The sequence below is a fragment of the Neopelma chrysocephalum genome, unplaced genomic scaffold (genome assembly GCF_003984885.1).
Source record: "Neopelma chrysocephalum unplaced genomic scaffold, ASM398488v2 Primary Assembly neopelma1_142, whole genome shotgun sequence".
Classification (NCBI taxonomy): Eukaryota; Metazoa; Chordata; class Aves; order Passeriformes; family Pipridae; genus Neopelma; species Neopelma chrysocephalum.
This window is the reverse complement of record NW_020897804.1, coordinates 227,047-244,536: the sequence shown is the minus strand read 5'-3', so window position 1 is coordinate 244,536 and position 17,490 is coordinate 227,047. Positions and strand designations below refer to the sequence as shown.

Here is a 17,490-nt window from a genome sequence, read left to right as displayed (position 1 = left end):
ATCTCCAATTTGCACCTGCCAGATCATGAAGGGAGCTAATTGGATTAAAATATTGTAATTATCATTTCATTTACATGCGGTAAAACCTTAGGGAAACATTTTAAATGGCAGAAAATTTGAGGATGCAGTCTCTGAAGTCTGCTTCTTAAAAGCCTAATGCTCTCTCCCTTCTTCATTGCCTGAGACTAGAGTTTTATTCCCAGGAAAAGGTGAGTTTGATAAGCAGCTGATGTAGTGCACAGACCACAAAGCACTGCTTGGTTTGATCACAGTCATATTTGTCAAGGCTACTTGGATGCCTTTGATATCAGCAGTCCCTAGTGACTCTCCCTGCGGCCCCCACTCAGGAAAAATTAGCTTTAAAACATCTGTAAAGAACTTGACCTTGGAGTTCAACAGACACCCGGTTGCAGGGATGACTACGAGTTGAGAGAAGGAGCAGAAAAAGCCTTTCTTGGGCTATAGTAGCAGCTCCCTCTTCTTCTCCACAGGGAGACAATCCTGTGTTTTGGGGCCAAGAAGCTGTCCCTGAATGCCCCAAGAGAGGGTTAAACCAGGAGCAGCACCTGGCCCCACAGACCTACCTCACAAGTGGAACATGAGCCCCTAGATGGGGCTGGAATACTACCTGCCTCTTGGTGCATCTCCCAGGAGGGTGTCCAGCAGGTCTGTGGCAGCCCAGCCCTGCCGTGCCCTTGGAAACAACAGAGAGCAGGGATAACGTGCTGCATCTGTACTGGTGCCTGTCACTAAGGAGCAGGAGACTACACACACACAGTGTGATGCAGTTTCAGAGCCTAATGAAGCAGAATACAAGAAAGGCCAAAAAGAACCCAAAACCGCATCTCCTCACACCTACTGGGTGCGGTGCTCTTTAGGGGACATAACTTTGTGTAGGGCAGTGAATTTGCTTGGCAGATTTACAAACCAGAGGTGGGCTGTCCCCACTCCCGCATCAGTTGGATACCTCAGCCTGGATCAGCATGAAGCCACCATCATCCGGGTGCCCAGTGGAGAATTCTGTGTCAGAATATGTCCAGTTAACTTCTGTGTTTCTTCCATGACACTGATTCAGGAATAAACAGTCACAGCCACGATGAGAAATAACCTAGAATGTTGCAATGCCCTTGTTATCACAATAGCCTCAGGGTCTGCCCTGGTCTCCTGTGAAGCTGATATGGAGCTACTGATAGAGGGCAACTTCAAGCCTCGTTGAGCAGCCAGGCCTAAGCATGTATGTGAATTGTAGAATTGTATGTGCTCATCAAGAGCAGAAAGGTGGCAACAGAAGAACAAATATTACCCTTAAGAGGGGGGAAAAAATGGAAGGAAACTGCATTTTAGGGAATGTATTAACCCTTTACATGAGGCCACAAAGCTTTGAGAAGTCTAGTCTGTAACTGAGGCCCTGCTCATGCTAGTGATGAAGCACAGGAGCACACGAGGGCAGCTTTAGTAGCTGTCTCAGCACCTTGCATGACTGCTGGCAGCCCAGAGCCTGGACTGACACACTTACCTGGTTTCTTTTTTGGGACATTCAACTCGATACACAATACATGATTTTCAAAGGGCAAGCACCCCACCCAGTCTGGAAACTGGAGACTTTGTAAGATGTGTCCCATTAGACAGGCAAAAATCAATGCCTACTTGGTCATTAGTCATTCTGGAAACCTCCGCCTTGGTGAGTCAGCCTGGCATACCTGGCAAGCTGGAAGGGAATCCGGTTTTAGGAATATTTTCTTTTTTGCCACCCCAAAGTTTTCAACTTGAGCTGCACAGGCAGCAGCCGATCTCCCTGGGAAACTACCCAGCTGGGAACATGGCATGAAACCTATTTCTGGTCTCACCACATCACATCTAATGCATCTAAAAAATATGTAGCTGATGAGTTCCCTCTCTCCAGAAACAGAACAAACACATAAAAGTATCACCAAAGCAAATTATTGGATGATGTCCTGGTAAATGCACAAGCCCAAGGGAGAAGGATAAAAGTCTGAAAAGTAGAATTTGCTATTATCAATTTTTTGGTGAGACATCTCCAAGAAGGGCAGCACCAAGGATAGTTGTACAGAAAAACAGCAAACACAGCTGGATCAGAAACAGCGCTGCCATTCATGCAGTTCCTCCGAGGTTCAAATCAGTTGTGACAGTTCTAGCCTGGATTTCTATTCTCCACCTGGTCATCCCAGAAAATCATCACGTCTGCCCATTTCCAACAGGCACAGCCTGCTATGCTGTAGCAGAGAGCTAAGCAGGGTAGTTGTTACCAGAACAGCCACAACTGCTGTGAATGTATACAATGTGTAAAGATAAAGCAGGTCAATGGAAACGCAACTTTCCACATTTAGCTGCCAAATGCGAGCTAATCATGACTTGTAACCATTGCATTTCTGTGAACCAAGGGGTGTGGCCATGGTGCTTTGGAGAGGAGCGCAGACCATCAGCACAACTGTCGCCTGAGTTTCCTTTAGACACAAATGGAAGTGCCCATTTCCATAGCACAGGAGATTGGGATTGCCCAGGAGAGCTGCTCAGGTAAACACCAAAGCATATGAGCAAGCTGACAAAACTCTGGAAGTCAGGGGATCTCAGCACAACAGAGCTCTCCCAGTTCTGCTCAGGTCACCACATTGGACCATGCAGCGACAGAACTGGCTGGGAACCATGATTTGTCCAACTCTCCCTGATCACGGATGGCTGCAGAGCCCAAGGCTGTAAAACTCCAATGCAATGTCATTCTCGAGATACCAGCAGCAGTGTTGGTGGTCTCCTGAGCGTTGCACTCAATTGCTATAAGGCAGCATCTGAGTTTTATGCCATGATGAGGTTTCCTCCACTGCTGTCTACAGAGAGCTACACTGCCCTACGACAGTCTCTACCAGCATCAAGAGACCATTTATTCACAGATGGGATGATGCTGTGCAGGTCAGGACTTCTTGGCATGTGTTGCTTCACCTCCCCAGTGACACAAACCTGCCTGCTGTGCTGGCTGCCAGGGACACTCGAACAACTCTTTACATCATTAAGTCTTCAGTGCTGCTCAGAAGCAACCCAGTTCTTTTCTTTGTGCTGTAATGTAGCTCAGTGGTGCCTTTTTTGTTTGTTTTTAGCAATCCATAGCGTTACTTGTCAATGAAACTTTCCCACTTCCTCTCCTTGGACAGATTCCCAGTAAATTGCTTCCCCAACGAGGTGCATTTATATGATCACCCTTGAAAAGTGTCTTACTCTTTTGATGGGACAGGAAAAGGAGGTGGCATGCAACTGGGACATGAAAAGGATATTCTTTAGCATAGTAAGGAAAACATGACTGCTAGAACAAGACATCTCAGGTTCCTTCTAGGGGTATGCCCAACTCCGAGCTGCATCAGATTCCTGCTGTTTCCAAGGGGAGACCTGCAGAAGAATGAAAAAGGGACATAGGTGGACAACCCTGGTCGTCTGTGCTTCCAAAAGGACACAGACATGATGAGAGAGCTGCTGTCTGCCACCCCACAGAGGAATTTTGCTTGTGGTGTGAACTGTCTGCCTGAGTGCTGTGGAACGGATCGCTCAAGGTTAAATTGGATTAAACTGTTACAGCTCCACTTTCCCACGTGTGGTTTAAATTTAAACGCTATAAATTTCATGGTGAGTTATTAAAACCTTCTTGGCAAGGAAAACTCATCTCTCAAAGAAAGAAATTTTTCTCCAAGTTTGCAAACCCAGAGGGAGGCTTTAAGTCAAGTTCACAGTGAGATTTCCAAGTGGAGGGGAAGGAAGAGCTGAGGTGTTTAATCAGCGGCGTGCGGGAGCCCTGCGGAGCAGTCTGGCCCTGCTCTGCCATGTCAGCTGCTCACCAGGTTTTCATGGTCCCACGTTGGTCCCACGTGTTGTGCCTGGTGGCACAGATGCTTCTGGAGCAGAAGCCAAGCTCTGCGCCGTATGGCACATTCGGAGACAGCAGGACGTTCTGGGCTGGATGTGTGGAAAATTTTTGTAAATACTTGTCAGCATAAATTAACAAACAAGCCTTGGGAGGCCTGGGAATGTCGTTCTTCCGAGAAGTCCCATCCTGCCAGTTTCTCCTGGTATCACCCAGCCATGCAGTGGTCTTTTTATGGGGTGGGTGTAAAATGCCTCACTGAGTTTGGGTAGAAACTACGCAAAGATGATCACAAGTATCATGCACAGGGATGGACAGTTCTGCATGGCTACTGCTCCTTGTTGGGCCAGGGAAGCCCCCAAGAGAAACCTCTTGCCCTACTGCTCCCTGAAGGTGCTTACCAAAAACCACGAGGCAGACCCTGGCAAGTGCAAGAAGAGAAACCTGTAGGGAAAACAGCCCTAGACCAATAGTTTGTGGCAGGGCAGCAGAAAAGCAGAGCTTCCTCCTGCTTCCCACCCCAAGGGAGGACATTAAACACAGCCCTGTCAAGGACAGCACAGCAGACACACTTCTGCACTCTCCAGACTCTATGTTAAGCCTCAGAGGACTGAAATGCAAATCACTCAGAGCTGGTTTCTGTTCTCAGCTGTCACACCACAGGAGCAGCACCAGCTCAGGCTGTCCTGGTCCACACGCTTCCGACACTTGCCTTGGATGTGCTGCTGTGGGAGCAGATGTTCACAAGCCGCTCGGGTCTTTCCAGTGGCTGAGTAGATTTTTCAGCCTGAAGCCTCCAGCAGGCTCCCACATCAGCCCAGGTGGGCACAGCTGTCATCTTTGAGAAGGTGAACCACAAAGCTCTTGCCCTCGCCCTTATGCAGCCAGAAAAGGGATGAGGCAGCCCCACGTGCTGCTGGCTCCGTGCACAGCCAGGCCATGGACACATAAGAGCATCACTTTGGGCACTGAGATTTGCCTGTACAACCTCAACTACTGATATCCATTTCAAGACTTCTCGAGCATGGGAAAACACTAAACCGCCCCTCATATCCAGCTGCAATTCCAAGGGGATCTAGAGGCCTGGCTGCTTATGGGGCTTGCTGCTGTTTCCGTATTAAATGCCACAGGCAGCACTTGGAGCAGGACAGACAGTGCTGGAGCCTCGGCTGGTGGAAAGGCACCCGCTCAACATCCACTCGTGTGTGCACGGGCTCAGGGGCTTCAGGAGGACCCAGGCGAAGGCTGAGCTCTGTCAGGCACTGACAGCCCGGCGCTGAGCCAGCCAGGACTGATCAGGGCATCAGAACAGCCCAGTGCCTGAATACTCCCAAGAGAAGAAGAGAACTGGGTGTTTTGGTGGGTAGTGGTTTTTTTGTTTGTTTGGCTGGGGTTTTTTGTTTGTTTGTTTGTTTGCTTTAATAGGGCTGCAACGGCTGGCAGCTGCAACATTTGGGAAATGTCTCCCTGTCTCCCGCATCCCTGGGGCCGCTCCCCCCGCCCCGCACTGCGCCCGGCGGCCGCACGGGGTCACACCGAGACTGCGCCTCGCCCGCCCGGGCCAGCGGCAGCCGCTGCTTCCAGGGCCAAATCCACCACCTCCGGGAGCGGTGCCTGAGCACGGGGGACAAGCGTCGCTGGGTTCTGTCCCAGAGGGGTTGGACATGAAAACCCGAATTGCTGCTCTTATCCCACCCCGGGGAGCTGCTCCCTCCCCGCCAGGCTCGGCGGCTTCACGCTGCAGCTCGTGGGCTCCTACGGGTTCACGGAGCATTGAGAATCTGATAGACCTTCTCGCTCGAGGCGGGAGCGCAGCGGAGCCGGGACCTCCCCCGGTGCCATCCCGGCGGTCCCGGGGTTCCCAGGCGCTGGCACTGTCGCCAGACCCCGCCACCAGCAGTGACAGCTGTCCGCAGCCGCGCCGGTGACGGGGCTCCAGGAGGAGAGCGTGATCCCTGCTAGTCTGCCAGGTGGGAAAGCTTTCAGCACTTGAACCGCTTACATTTGACCCAAATATTGCGCTGTACATTGGCTTTAACGCTCCTGCGTGACAGCTAAGCAGGGGACGGAAGGACTCGGTACTCAACCACCCCCCCCAACACAATCGGCTTCCACGCAGCTCAAGCACTTGACCTAAAAGTCCAATGACTCGGCACAGCCAGACCCCGGTGCTGTGACAGCAGGTAGGGCAGCCTGGTTTGTGGAAGCGCTGTCTGCTCCCTGCCCCGTGCTGCCGGGACATTCAAAGAGGAGAAATTACGATTTGTCAAGAAGAATTGGAAAGAATAGCTTTGCTGCATTTTAAATATGAGATGTTTGTTTTGTTGCAAGATGACCGTAGGATGCCAGGACAGGCCTTAAAAATACTCAGTGGTCCCAGTGGAGAAACTACAAAAGAAACAGAAATAAGACTGGTAGCTGTTGGATGCAATGCAGGAGCAGCAGTTCATGCCCCAGCAGAGCAGGGGGACACGGGGCTATGGGTGGAGGTGGTAAAGAAGGGAAATATTTTAGCACGTGGCAGACTTGGAAGGGCTCGTGCAGATCAGTCACGGCAGAGCAGAACCTCTGCACACCCAAACACCCGGGAACAGCGAGAAGCCGGGGTGGGAATCACACCCCGCAGCAATAACACACTGACTCGGCAGCACAACCACCGCTCCCGCGGGTCCGGGGCCACCCGAGCGCGGTGCTGTGCCAGCAGCTCCGGTGCTCACAGCCCCCAGGAGGAGCCCACGCTGACACCTCTCCTGCTGCAAATCGCTGCACACAACATTTAGCACAGAGGGCTGGTGAAACAGGGAGATAAAACATGCGTTTGGAAAGAACAAAACAATCCAGCAAGGGAGCTGGGAAAGCTGAGCGGCCCGGGAATTGGCTGATGGCTCGGATGTGTTTTCACAGCCTGGGATCCGTGGGGCAAGCCTCTAGGATGCTTCCCTGAGCAGCTGGGCAGAGCCAGCAATCACTGAGTGCAATTAACTGCTTCATTACCACCTAAGCAAAACAAACCAATCAATCTCTGCTTCGTTTACCCAGAGAAGAGACTGATGTCAAGACACAAACATCATATTCCAGACTGCAGCCGTGACCCACACCCTCCAGCCTGGCACGGTGACTCTGCTCCCCAGACACTCCCTGGGAGCAGATTTTAGATATCCCCTGATATTTCAGGTGTGCTGATACCACACCAGTGAGCCAGTGCTCAGCACCCCCATGAGCTGAGCTGCCCCATGGTGTTGATAAATACCTGCTGAGATGGAGCTGTAGGCCCAGATGGGAATGATGGAGATGAGAGCAGAATTTATTCTTCTGAGGTCCACCTTGAGCACTGGTGCCTGTGCTTGATGCATCCAGCAGGTCTGGGATGTTTAAACAAGCCAAATGAAGCCCAGAGACTGGTTTTACGATGAGGACAACCTGCCAAAGGGAAAGGGAACCTAGAAGACACCAATCACTTTCAGAGGACCAGGAAAAACTGTGATTTTCAAGCTGAAGCCCAGAGCCACCCCAAGCCCCAGTTTACATGGCACAACACCCTTTTACAACAGCATAGACATTTCCCACAAGCTCTCTTCTTCCCACCAGACACATCTCTAGATGAGGCTCCAGGTGACAGGCAGGGAGAAAAAGGTCCCCTGCCACGCAGGAGGAACAGGGATGACTGACTCTTGAGATCCATGGTTAAGCTTCAAAGGGTCACTAAAACATCAGTCTCTGGAGACTTCAGCATCTCTAAAACCTTCAGTCTACTGAGAATATTAAAGTCTGAGTACAGTAAAAAGAACTGCACTTAACTCTGTGATGAGGTATAAGTGATCTGTGAAAGGGATTATTCATGGATGTTTGAAATAGCAGGACAGGACAATCCGATCTTGTGTCCCTGAGTATTTTAATAAGCTCTTCTGTAGGATGGAGATAACATCCCTACAGCAGTGTGATCGCACGTCAGCATGCTGGTACCGTGGTTAGCAGGGAAAGATCGAGGCACAGTGCATTGTGCAGGGTTGAGGATGGAGTTACTGTACAAAATCGTACAGACTCCACTGTGGCAGAGTGTTGCAATGCCACTGCTCTGGGGATACCCAACAAATGCTCACAACAGTCCCTTCATCCTGAACGTGTCTGAAGGGATGGACTGGGACAGGGACTCGGCAGAAGCGGCAGGGGAGCCAACAGCCCCTTCTTATGCTCAGGCAGAGGAAAGGCCTGGCTCCCCCCTCCAGTCCTTCGTGGCTGATGTGCTCTGCTGGGCAAGAATATGAATAAATCCCTTTGGTGTAAGATATTTACTTACATCTTCTGTTGTACCTGCACTGTCCGTGCAGGGTTGGCCACTGTGTTCCATGCCCCGCTTCTCAGGCAAACAAGCTCCCTGCTCTGTGGCCAGCAGTTGTGAAGGAAAACAAAGCAGAAGGATCATTTATTCTCTAGATGCAGGTAGGGTTTGGGAAAACAGTGATTCTACATGCCCAGCCCTGCTCAGTGTCCACCCGTGGCACACTGATGTGGTACCCACAGCCCAGCTGGGCCTGGTGCAGGAGCGATGCTTTCAGCATGACACCAGTGCTGATAAGCACTGCAGGAAATCACAGCCAGCTCACAAGGGCAGGAGAACTGCTGCTGGAAAACTGGGAAGTGATTCCTTTAGCTGATTATAAACTGCACATTGGGAGATTTTTGTGGTCGGGGATTTTCCTCCCCCTCCATTAGACACTGGGCTCCTAAATGGCAGCGCATTCCTCCCTGTTCCCTCTTCCTTGTGTTTAATCCGTTACCTTTCTTTCCCTGCTGCTTGTAACAGTCCAATGTCAGTGTGCCTCCAGCCCCGTTGTAGGATTAACTCCAGGGTGAATTGGGGAGTTGGAGAGTGCTGAGTGGCTTGCTGTATCCCACCAGCACATCAGCCCACAGAGAAATCCCTCTTCTTGGTAATTCCTGAATCCATTAATAAACTTGAGACCACCAGGACCCTGACCTCTGGTGCAGGACAGCCCCACTGAGTGCTCACCTCTGCCTTAGTCCCAGCATGGGTGGCTGAATCGCTGTGCCTGCAGGGAGCGCCTGATGTGGTGTTAGAAATACTTGTGATCGTAGGTAGAGAGTCCATCACACCTGTTAGCTCACTGTTCAACAGCAGGTTATCCACAGGAGAATTAGCCTCTTCTTTCTTACGTGCATTTATTCAAGCTGGCTCAACTGCTGGCCCTTGGTTCCCCTCAGAGCCCTGCCAGGTGGGCAGAGGAGCCCAGCTTACCAGACCTGTGCACCCAGTGTGGGCATTTACAGGGTACTGATGGGGTCTGCAATTTGTCTTCTCTTTGATACATTCAGTAGATGGCAAGTCCAGAGATTTCCAATCCATTAGTCACTTCCCACGGCTTTTCCCTCACAGCAAAACACGCCAGAAGCACTTTTAGCAGGACGCTCGCTCAACACCTTCCTCCATTCAGCTGCATCTTCCCTTTTGCCAGGTGCTTAAGCCTTTTTATAAATATCACAAATAAATGCAACCCTGCAGAGGCTGCTGGAGCTGCCAGCGCTGAACCCCAGCAGCACAAGAGCACAGAGCAGCCAAGAAGATACGATTTGGCAAGAGCCAACTTCCTCTGGCAGCTAATGATGTGACAACATCTGAACCTTGGGAAGACACTGGAAAGCCTCCAGGAGTGGCACATGGGGCAGAGGGATTTATCACACGGCGCTGGTGTTCTCGATGGCTTCCGAGCAGTTTGTTCTTAGAGGAAGCACTTTTGTAATTGCTTGATTTGGGGTTAATTTTTTTTTCTGTTTAAAACCAACCTAATATTATTTAGTGATTTGTATTTACTTGCACTATGTAATTAGATCACTTTATGAGAATTATTTGTTGCATGAATGGGAATTTGAGATTTTTAAAAAGTGAACACTCCTTTTTTCTTTTCATTTCTTACTGCAGCAAGCAAACAGAGAAAAAAAAATAAAACCAACAAGCAAAAAGACAACAGCATCTCTGTCCCCTCTACCTGCCAAGGAACAGGATTTCTGTAACACTGGGTGGGAATAGAGAAGCAGCACACCCAATGGATTTTTCTCCAAGCTCCTTGAAAATACCCTCAATGCAGTAGGTAAGACAGTGCCTTGCAATCCCCTCCTGGGAGTTGCTTTGGGCAAAAAAAGAGGGAGGGAGGGGAAAATCCCTTTAGGCAGTGTCCCTCAGGCTCTCACCTTCTCGGCTGGCCAGGTCCAAGGTCCCCAACTCAGGGCTGCATCACCTGTGGGCTCCTGACAGAGGCTGGCTCTCTACTTGGGCATTTTTAGTAAGTACCATGAAGAGTCTCTTGCTAAGATGCCCTTAAGCTTTCAGACTTTACACCAGCCTGATTTTTAGATTCTTTACTGCAGCATCTACTTCACTTTTGTTCCAGTATGAGACAAAAGTTGCATGGAGGCAGAGCATCTGGATGCAAGTTTGCATCCTCAGGTTTTCACAACACACGTTTTTGAGACAGACACTAGGCACAGCCAGTTTCAAATACTCCCTACAGGAAGGAAATATGGAAGCATTTTCCCTGAGACTCAGTTTAGAGTCTAACTCCAATATCATTCCTTTAATGAGAAAAAAATAAAAGGCAAAAGCAGAATGTGAGGAGCAAACATGACAGAGAAAACTGCCTTTCATGAGTACAGCTGGGCAAGGTTTTCCTACTGATCTCCAAGCAAGGTTGATGTTCTGTCTGGTAAGAAACTCTCAAAAATGTGGCAATTAGAGGGTTTAAAATGGGTCAACAAATGAATTTCTGGTAGCTCTATATTCTGTTCCAACACACTTGGACCAAATTAGTTGAATTTTCTTATTTGAACAGAGCTTCCTTACATGGGGAGTATAGCAATTTCCTTTTTTTTTTTTAATTACCGAGAGTTATTTCTAGACAAAGATAAGTTACAATCACTGGCTCAAACCTTTAATTTTTGTTCCCCACTAGAGAGACTATTTCCCCCAGAGATCACCCATCCATATTTCTCTTTCCAGTAGCTACAAGTCCTCCTAGACAAAAGCAGATGGTTCAGAGACCAAACCCAGGACTTTCAAACTACTCGATGTTCAGTTTTTCCTGTACCATCTCCCAGTGCTTGAGAGCCAAGGGATCACAAGGTAGTTTCTTTTAAATGTATTTATGAAGTTGAAGAAGTGATTATTTTTCTGTTTATATCTTCAATTATTAATTTCCAGCTTTCTGCAGATAAGCCAAAGAAAGTGAAATCAATTTAAAAACCCAAAACAACCCGAAACCAGCAGGCTTTACTCTGCATAATAAACAGAAAAGCTGTTAGTGAAGCAACAACCACAAATTGTCTTGGCCAAAAAAAATAATTATCTATCAAGTGCCTCAAAATTCAATCTCAGAGGCTCCCCAAACACAGAGGAAGATGGCACAGTACAGGTCCTTCAGTAAAAAAAGTCAGGACAATCTCTGCTCTTAATATACCAGACAGGTGACTTCTCATGGCCAAGACCTGACTGGGACAGCCCTTGGTGGAGCCACTGTTCCAGCCCTGGAAGGATGAGGGACAACTTTCTCCAAACTGTCCAAAAAGGCTGAGGCACTTAACCATCACTTTCAGACACATCTTTTAAGAAAGATGGATATTTTTAGCATGTTTTACAGCACATCATCAGAGAGAAATTACCAGCACAAGTGCAATTCAGGACTATTTCTTCTCATCATCTTCCACCATACTGACAAGCCCCTCAGAACCACAGCCTAATTCCACCTAAAAACCTGAAAGCTGTCCACTGCTGAAATATTACCTAGAAAGCAGTCATCTCTAACACCCTCCCTGCTGCTATTTTCTTTCTTTTTTATTAACTCAGTGAATAAAATGTCAGGGTGGTAACAGCAATGTTTTACTGCCCCGTGAAGAACTATGTAAAAGTGCAAAACCATGTAAATAATACTTTATAGAGTAAGACATGAGTTTAGTGCTTGCTTAAGTGGTGTAAGTGCCTGGTACGGGGTTACTTTCAGAAAATAAAATCTCTGTAGTATCTGAGGTAGTTACAAGCTCAGTGCTTGCTGGCTGCACCATTCCCAGGCACATTCCGTCACATCCCAGCTGCGTCAGACATCTCGTGCTATGAGAAGGGGCAGATGGCAGCATTGCTCAGAGCAGCTGGACATGAGCAGCAGCCCCTTTGCAGTCACCTCGTGCCCACAGGCAGCCGTCACTGCTCCTCAGGGGTGGGAGGCCTGGAGACCCCACTGTTGATACAGCACTTGGGACACAGAATTCTCTTTTGCAGACAGGCTCAGTCAGAGCCCAAGCAAGGTGGTGGCAGAGAAAAACTGAGAAGACAAATCAACTTCATACCTTTGAGTGAAACATGAGGGAAAATCATACTTTACACTTCAGAGCCTTCATGTTTAGTGAAAACAAGAAATGAAGCGAGTTCATGAAAGACTAATTGCCCAGTTTGTTTTATGCATGAGCCCCAGCATTCCTACCACATGCAGTTACAGCTTGTTTTCAAAGAAAACCAATTACTTCATTAAAACATCATCTTCACACTTTCAGATCTGCTATAACAAGTCTTCTCTTCCTTCATCCTTCTGGACTAATATTTTGCCATTTTTTGGTTTAAGAGCAAAGGGACAAAAGAGCCAAATGAAAAAAATCAGTCTTGGCATTATCTATTATTTACTAACAGCTATTAAAACCTGGGAGTCAGGATCCATCCTTTCTCCTTCACAAAGTAAAGGAATACTGCAGAACTTTAAACAACATGGTGCAAGACCCATGGCAACTCAGGCAGCCAGGAAGGACCTGTGGCAGGATGTTCCTGCAGGTACAAGGAGCAATAGAGATGAAAGCTCCTTGAGTTGTCTGATATTTCACTATCTGCAAGATACCCAAGGAGGCCACAGAATAACTCAGGTTTATACACAGCAGAAACTGAAAGCTGTGTGATGTGGTGGGGTAAAGGGGGAAAGAGGAGAAGGAAAAGGAGCTAAAAAACCCCTCAGAAATAGTCAAAAGGATGCCCATAGGGATGATTTCCTTCCAGACAAACAACATAAATAAAGTATAATTCAGTAAAATGCTATCATTAGAAAATAAGGGTTCACAGTAAGCACTTGACTTTGCAGCATAAACCTTTGTTACAAATAAAGATGTTTGAGCCATCACAGTCCCTCTGACGAAGCAGAAAGCAGAACCCTCTGTGCCTGCCTGTGCAGGAGCAGAGTGCTGCAGTCTTGGCACTGGCGGGGAGATGCTATCGGGGGTTGCCACGGAAACTGGAGGATGCAGCCCCAGCAGCTTTGACTTTGCATGAACTGACAGTGAGTTCAGCGAGACACTGAGAGCGCTGGTGGTTTCCTCCAGCTCCCAGGCAGGACTGGGATGGGGCTTTGTTTGAAGCTTTCCTATAGTCCATCCCCTGCTTCCCCATCTTTCACATCTCCCCACTCCTGTGCAGGCACAACCACACGGGCACACAGCCCACTTCCTGCTCCTTCCTCTCAGGTTAGATAAGGCACACAAAGGTCATTCCTCACCCATCACTTCCACCCAGGTTCCGCCTCACTGAGATGCTGTGGGACAGCTTTTAAGTATATTTGAGCATTCTGGACAGAGGGATTGCCTGGAAGCAGAGATATTTTATTGAAGTTCCTTTCACTGCAGAGGGAGCCTTGATATCCATCTGCTTTTACAAACCCAGACAGAGCAGAAAATGCTGTACAGACCCAGAAAGGATCACTTCAGTGTTTACTGTAATTATTTCCCCCCGCCCGAAAACAGCTGTGATTCAGAAGGAACCTACCATATGAGAGAGTCCAGCACCAGGTGAATTACTGCCACCTCTGCAAATGTTGCTCTTACCTTATTAGCCCATTCACTCCCATTGTAGTATCCCCAACAGGAAAACTGCTGCGGAACACATTGTGTTCTGGAGAAAAGAAATCCCCTTTTTTATTAAAATGTCCCTTTAGGATAAATTTCTACTGTTCATTTATTCATACACACCTTAAGGCAGCAGTATTTGTCCATAAATATTATGTATATTAATTCAAATGCAATCTTACACTTGTGTGCAGGCTTCCCATAAAGTTTTCCCATTGTTGCACCACTGAAGCTGAGATCCTAATGTCATGGAGCTGTAACATGGTTTTTGTTCGGTGAAATTGCATCCCAAAGCCATGCATTAAGTCCTCTGGAAACGAAAATTAATTCTCATAAAACCTTTAACAGCTGTATCTCATACAAGGAGCAGAACAAAGCAGCTCTGGGCATTTATGCTTCCTAAGGATAACTGTGCACATAGATGCAAGGAGCGCCGTTTTCATTGCAGATTTGTGTCCCCCACAGAAAAGATTATTCAGATGTGACACAGGCAGATCAAATGTGCCTGATGTGTGAAGTGCCCGTTGACACAAGATATTTCGGGAAGGGAGATTTTCAGCCGGTGGCAAGAGATAGCACAAGGCAATGCTAAGTGACAGGCTGGTACTCCAGGTTTGATTTACCACCCCTTCTCTGTACTTCCATTTTCAAATTTAAACTCCTTTCTTTCATGTTACTTGCAAAGTGAGAAAGACTTGAGGCCGGTTTGTTTGACAGGATGGCAGCTGTCACTCCATGTAAACATACCCCGAAATGAAAGAGCAATCCAGCACATGGAAGTAGAAAGTCCTGACACTTTAATTATCTGAAGAGATTACAAGATGAAAGTCTTCCTTGAGGCAAATGTATATTAGTATTGATATAGTCATTGTGCTTTTCAGTAAGAGAAATAGGAGTCTGTATTTACATAAGAAACTATAGTGTTTGAGATCTTTAAATATCATATTTATGGAAATGATTCTGAATTACAGCATTTACAAAATAAAAACAAGCTTAAATAAATATTCAGTCCATTAAATAAGATTTTTTCCACAGAAGCAACTTTTTGTGCATATTTATTTCACAATTGAAGTTTGTTGCAATTTTTTTATTCTATAAAAGAAGCATTAAATTTGTTGTGTTTTTTTTTTCCTAAAAATAAAACTGCAATAATCATTGCAATGTGAAGCCTGAGATTTAAGCCTGAATAAGTATCATTGCTCGCACCACATTACCCATCTCCCACCGATCATGCAACCCCACGCCTCTCCAAACTCTGGTGAATGCAGACACTCCAACTCAAGGATTTCATGAGCAGGATTTCAGGGAAGTAATAATAGTAAAAAATATAAATAAGGTGAGAATAACACATAATAGCTGACATTGTCTACAAACAGCATCATAAGGCTTGTGCATTACACGTAAACTAAGTGAAGCTGTTTCATCTGATTCAAAATGACAGTAGTGCCGAACTGCTGTACCCTTATATGGCTCATTAACACTGAACATTGAACAAAGGGAATGTCCCCACAAAATAAATAAATTATATTTAAAAAAAAAAATCAACACTGGCCAGTTTTGCTTTATCATTTTGAATGATGACCTTTCTCGAGCGTGATACTGCAAACAACTTCCTCATCCTTTTTTGTATTTATCACCTTGAAACACAGTGTGTAACACCACGAGTCAGGAAAGGGGACACAGCAAAGAGCTCTTGATCTCGTTTCCTCTGTAACCACAGCACACACTGTCTTGCTTTTCATGTGGCCAACTCAAAGCATGTCCAAATACCTTTGAAACCTCAGTGCTCAGGGAGCTCTTACTGCAAATAGTTTGTGCAAGATCATAGCATGAATCCACGTGAGTCTTATTTCTTTCCTCTCCGAGTGGAGATAAAAATTATTCCCTGGTGTTTCAAATAAATACAAATGTCTTCTGAGTTGTTAGCATGAGTGAAGTAACAATATGCAATATTTTACATGGTTACTCTGCCAAATGTGGACAACAAGTACCTTTTTCTGGTTGACCATTCTGTAGGACCTTTTGGATATCTCATTACACATTTGCCTTTTTAAAACCATTGAAAAAACTCATTATGGGAGAAATAATTTGTAACATCTACTGAATTTTGCTGCCAAAGTCTTTCAAAAATATTTATTTTAATATTAATTCATTTATTTGGTAACCATTTCCTCTGAAGTTTGTTACGTTTTAAAAGTTGATATAGAAACCAAAGTTCTGTGTCAGACTTTTATTAACAGGATTTAGCATAAATGGTTCCGATTATAAATACTTCCAAAAGTCCAAAATATGGAACTGGAAGTTGTAAAAATTTTTAGAAGACAACTTGGAGTTATTGCTCTGCTTGGTAAATGAAAGGCAACAGAAATATTCTGCTCCAGGACCTTCAGTTCTTCAGGACCTTCCTATGGGATTCACAGAATATTCTGCCTTTGTAAATATCGGATGTGGATTTGAAATAGATTTGCTTTAATTAATCCTAGCATAGGTAACAAAAATCTAGTAGTGGGAAAAACAGCAGCAGGAGGGAGAGCACTGATACCCACAGCCATGCTGGAATTCCAGTGGGCACAGGAGTGTCCGAGCTTTGGGATTGATCCGCTGGGATGGACTAGTTAACCGGCTACTCTGTTCCTAGCATGTGAGATAAGCAGCAATGCTTGTTCCATACTCTGAGCCCTATTTCCTTCCACACAGTGCATTTGTTCTGCATATGGCATCGTAACATTAATGTTATAAATTTATGGAAGACTGTACTGTAGCCTTAGAGCTACAGACGCTTCATACTTCCCTTTAGCAGCTTAGTAAAATGCAATAAAAACTGTCTGTACAAAATTTATAATAATGGATGTCAAAGCCTACGTGCCCTCATGGGGTCCCTCTTTCAAGTTAATTCTTGGCTTAGGTCAAATATATCAGTCCGTGTAAGACTCCAGAAGACATACCAGTAGTTTAATATGTCAGATACTGGCTCTGTCACTATAGAAAGGTGTGACATGGAACATGTAACAGTGAGTGCAAACACGGACAGGCTTCATCTGACCATAACGAGGTAATGGAGCAGAGTGGGAGGAACAGCGGGAACAGAAGATCTGAAAAACAAGAGGGAAATTTCACTTCAGTTCCTTTGAAGAACAGGATGGGATAAAACTGATTTCAAGACAGGGGAGAGAAGATTGTATGTGTTGGGCTTTTGTGTGTTGGCACCACCACCCTCCTCAGCACAGTAAGTGAAAGGCCTCTAAAGGCAATTCCTAGCCCAGTGACCAGTTTTTCTGGCCGTGCTCAGCCTCTCTGATGCTGGTGCCCCAGCACTGACAGTGGCCAAGGCAGGCCTGTCCAGCTCTGCAGGCCACAGGGGAAAGTAGCTCCACCAGAGATGTGAAGAATCGTCTCTCTCCACTGGTTTTAAAGAAAGACTAAGGGAATATTTGTGAATATCTCCCAAGTTCCTACTTCTGCAAGTCCACTACAAGGTTAATGAAAGCAGCTTCACTACCCTCTTCCTTTTTAACTTGTACAAGAACAAGCGAGTGAAATGGGATTGCAGATTTCTGCTTCCTGAAGTACGTGACTGTTTTTTTTTTCTCCCTCGCTCCCTCTTCCTCCCCCACAAACTTGCAAAGCAGCAGCCCTACAGACCACAGTGATACTGCAAAGGTTTGGAAAGAAGGCAAAGGGACACACTGTCCCTGCAGCTGAGCTGAGTGTGCATCACCTCTGGCAGTGCAGGCTGCTGC

The 17,490-nt window shown here is 46.6% G+C and overlaps 1 protein-coding gene across 4 annotated transcripts in view; it reads right to left on the bottom strand.

Annotated features, from left to right (window-relative positions):
* Nucleotides 1-14,530: 14,530 nt before the first annotated feature.
* The window catches only part of ZFYVE28 (zinc finger FYVE-type containing 28), a 153,669-nt gene continuing 150,709 nt past the window's right edge, over nucleotides 14,531-17,490 (bottom strand). For all 4 annotated transcript variants that reach the window (XM_027699884.1, XM_027699883.1, XM_027699885.1 and 1 more), the window contains one exon: nucleotides 14,531-16,842. In XM_027699884.1, the coding sequence (XP_027555685.1) occupies nucleotides 16,711-16,842 (132 nt within the window). In that variant the 3' untranslated portion in view covers nucleotides 14,531-16,710. The remainder of the gene's footprint in view (nucleotides 16,843-17,490) is intronic.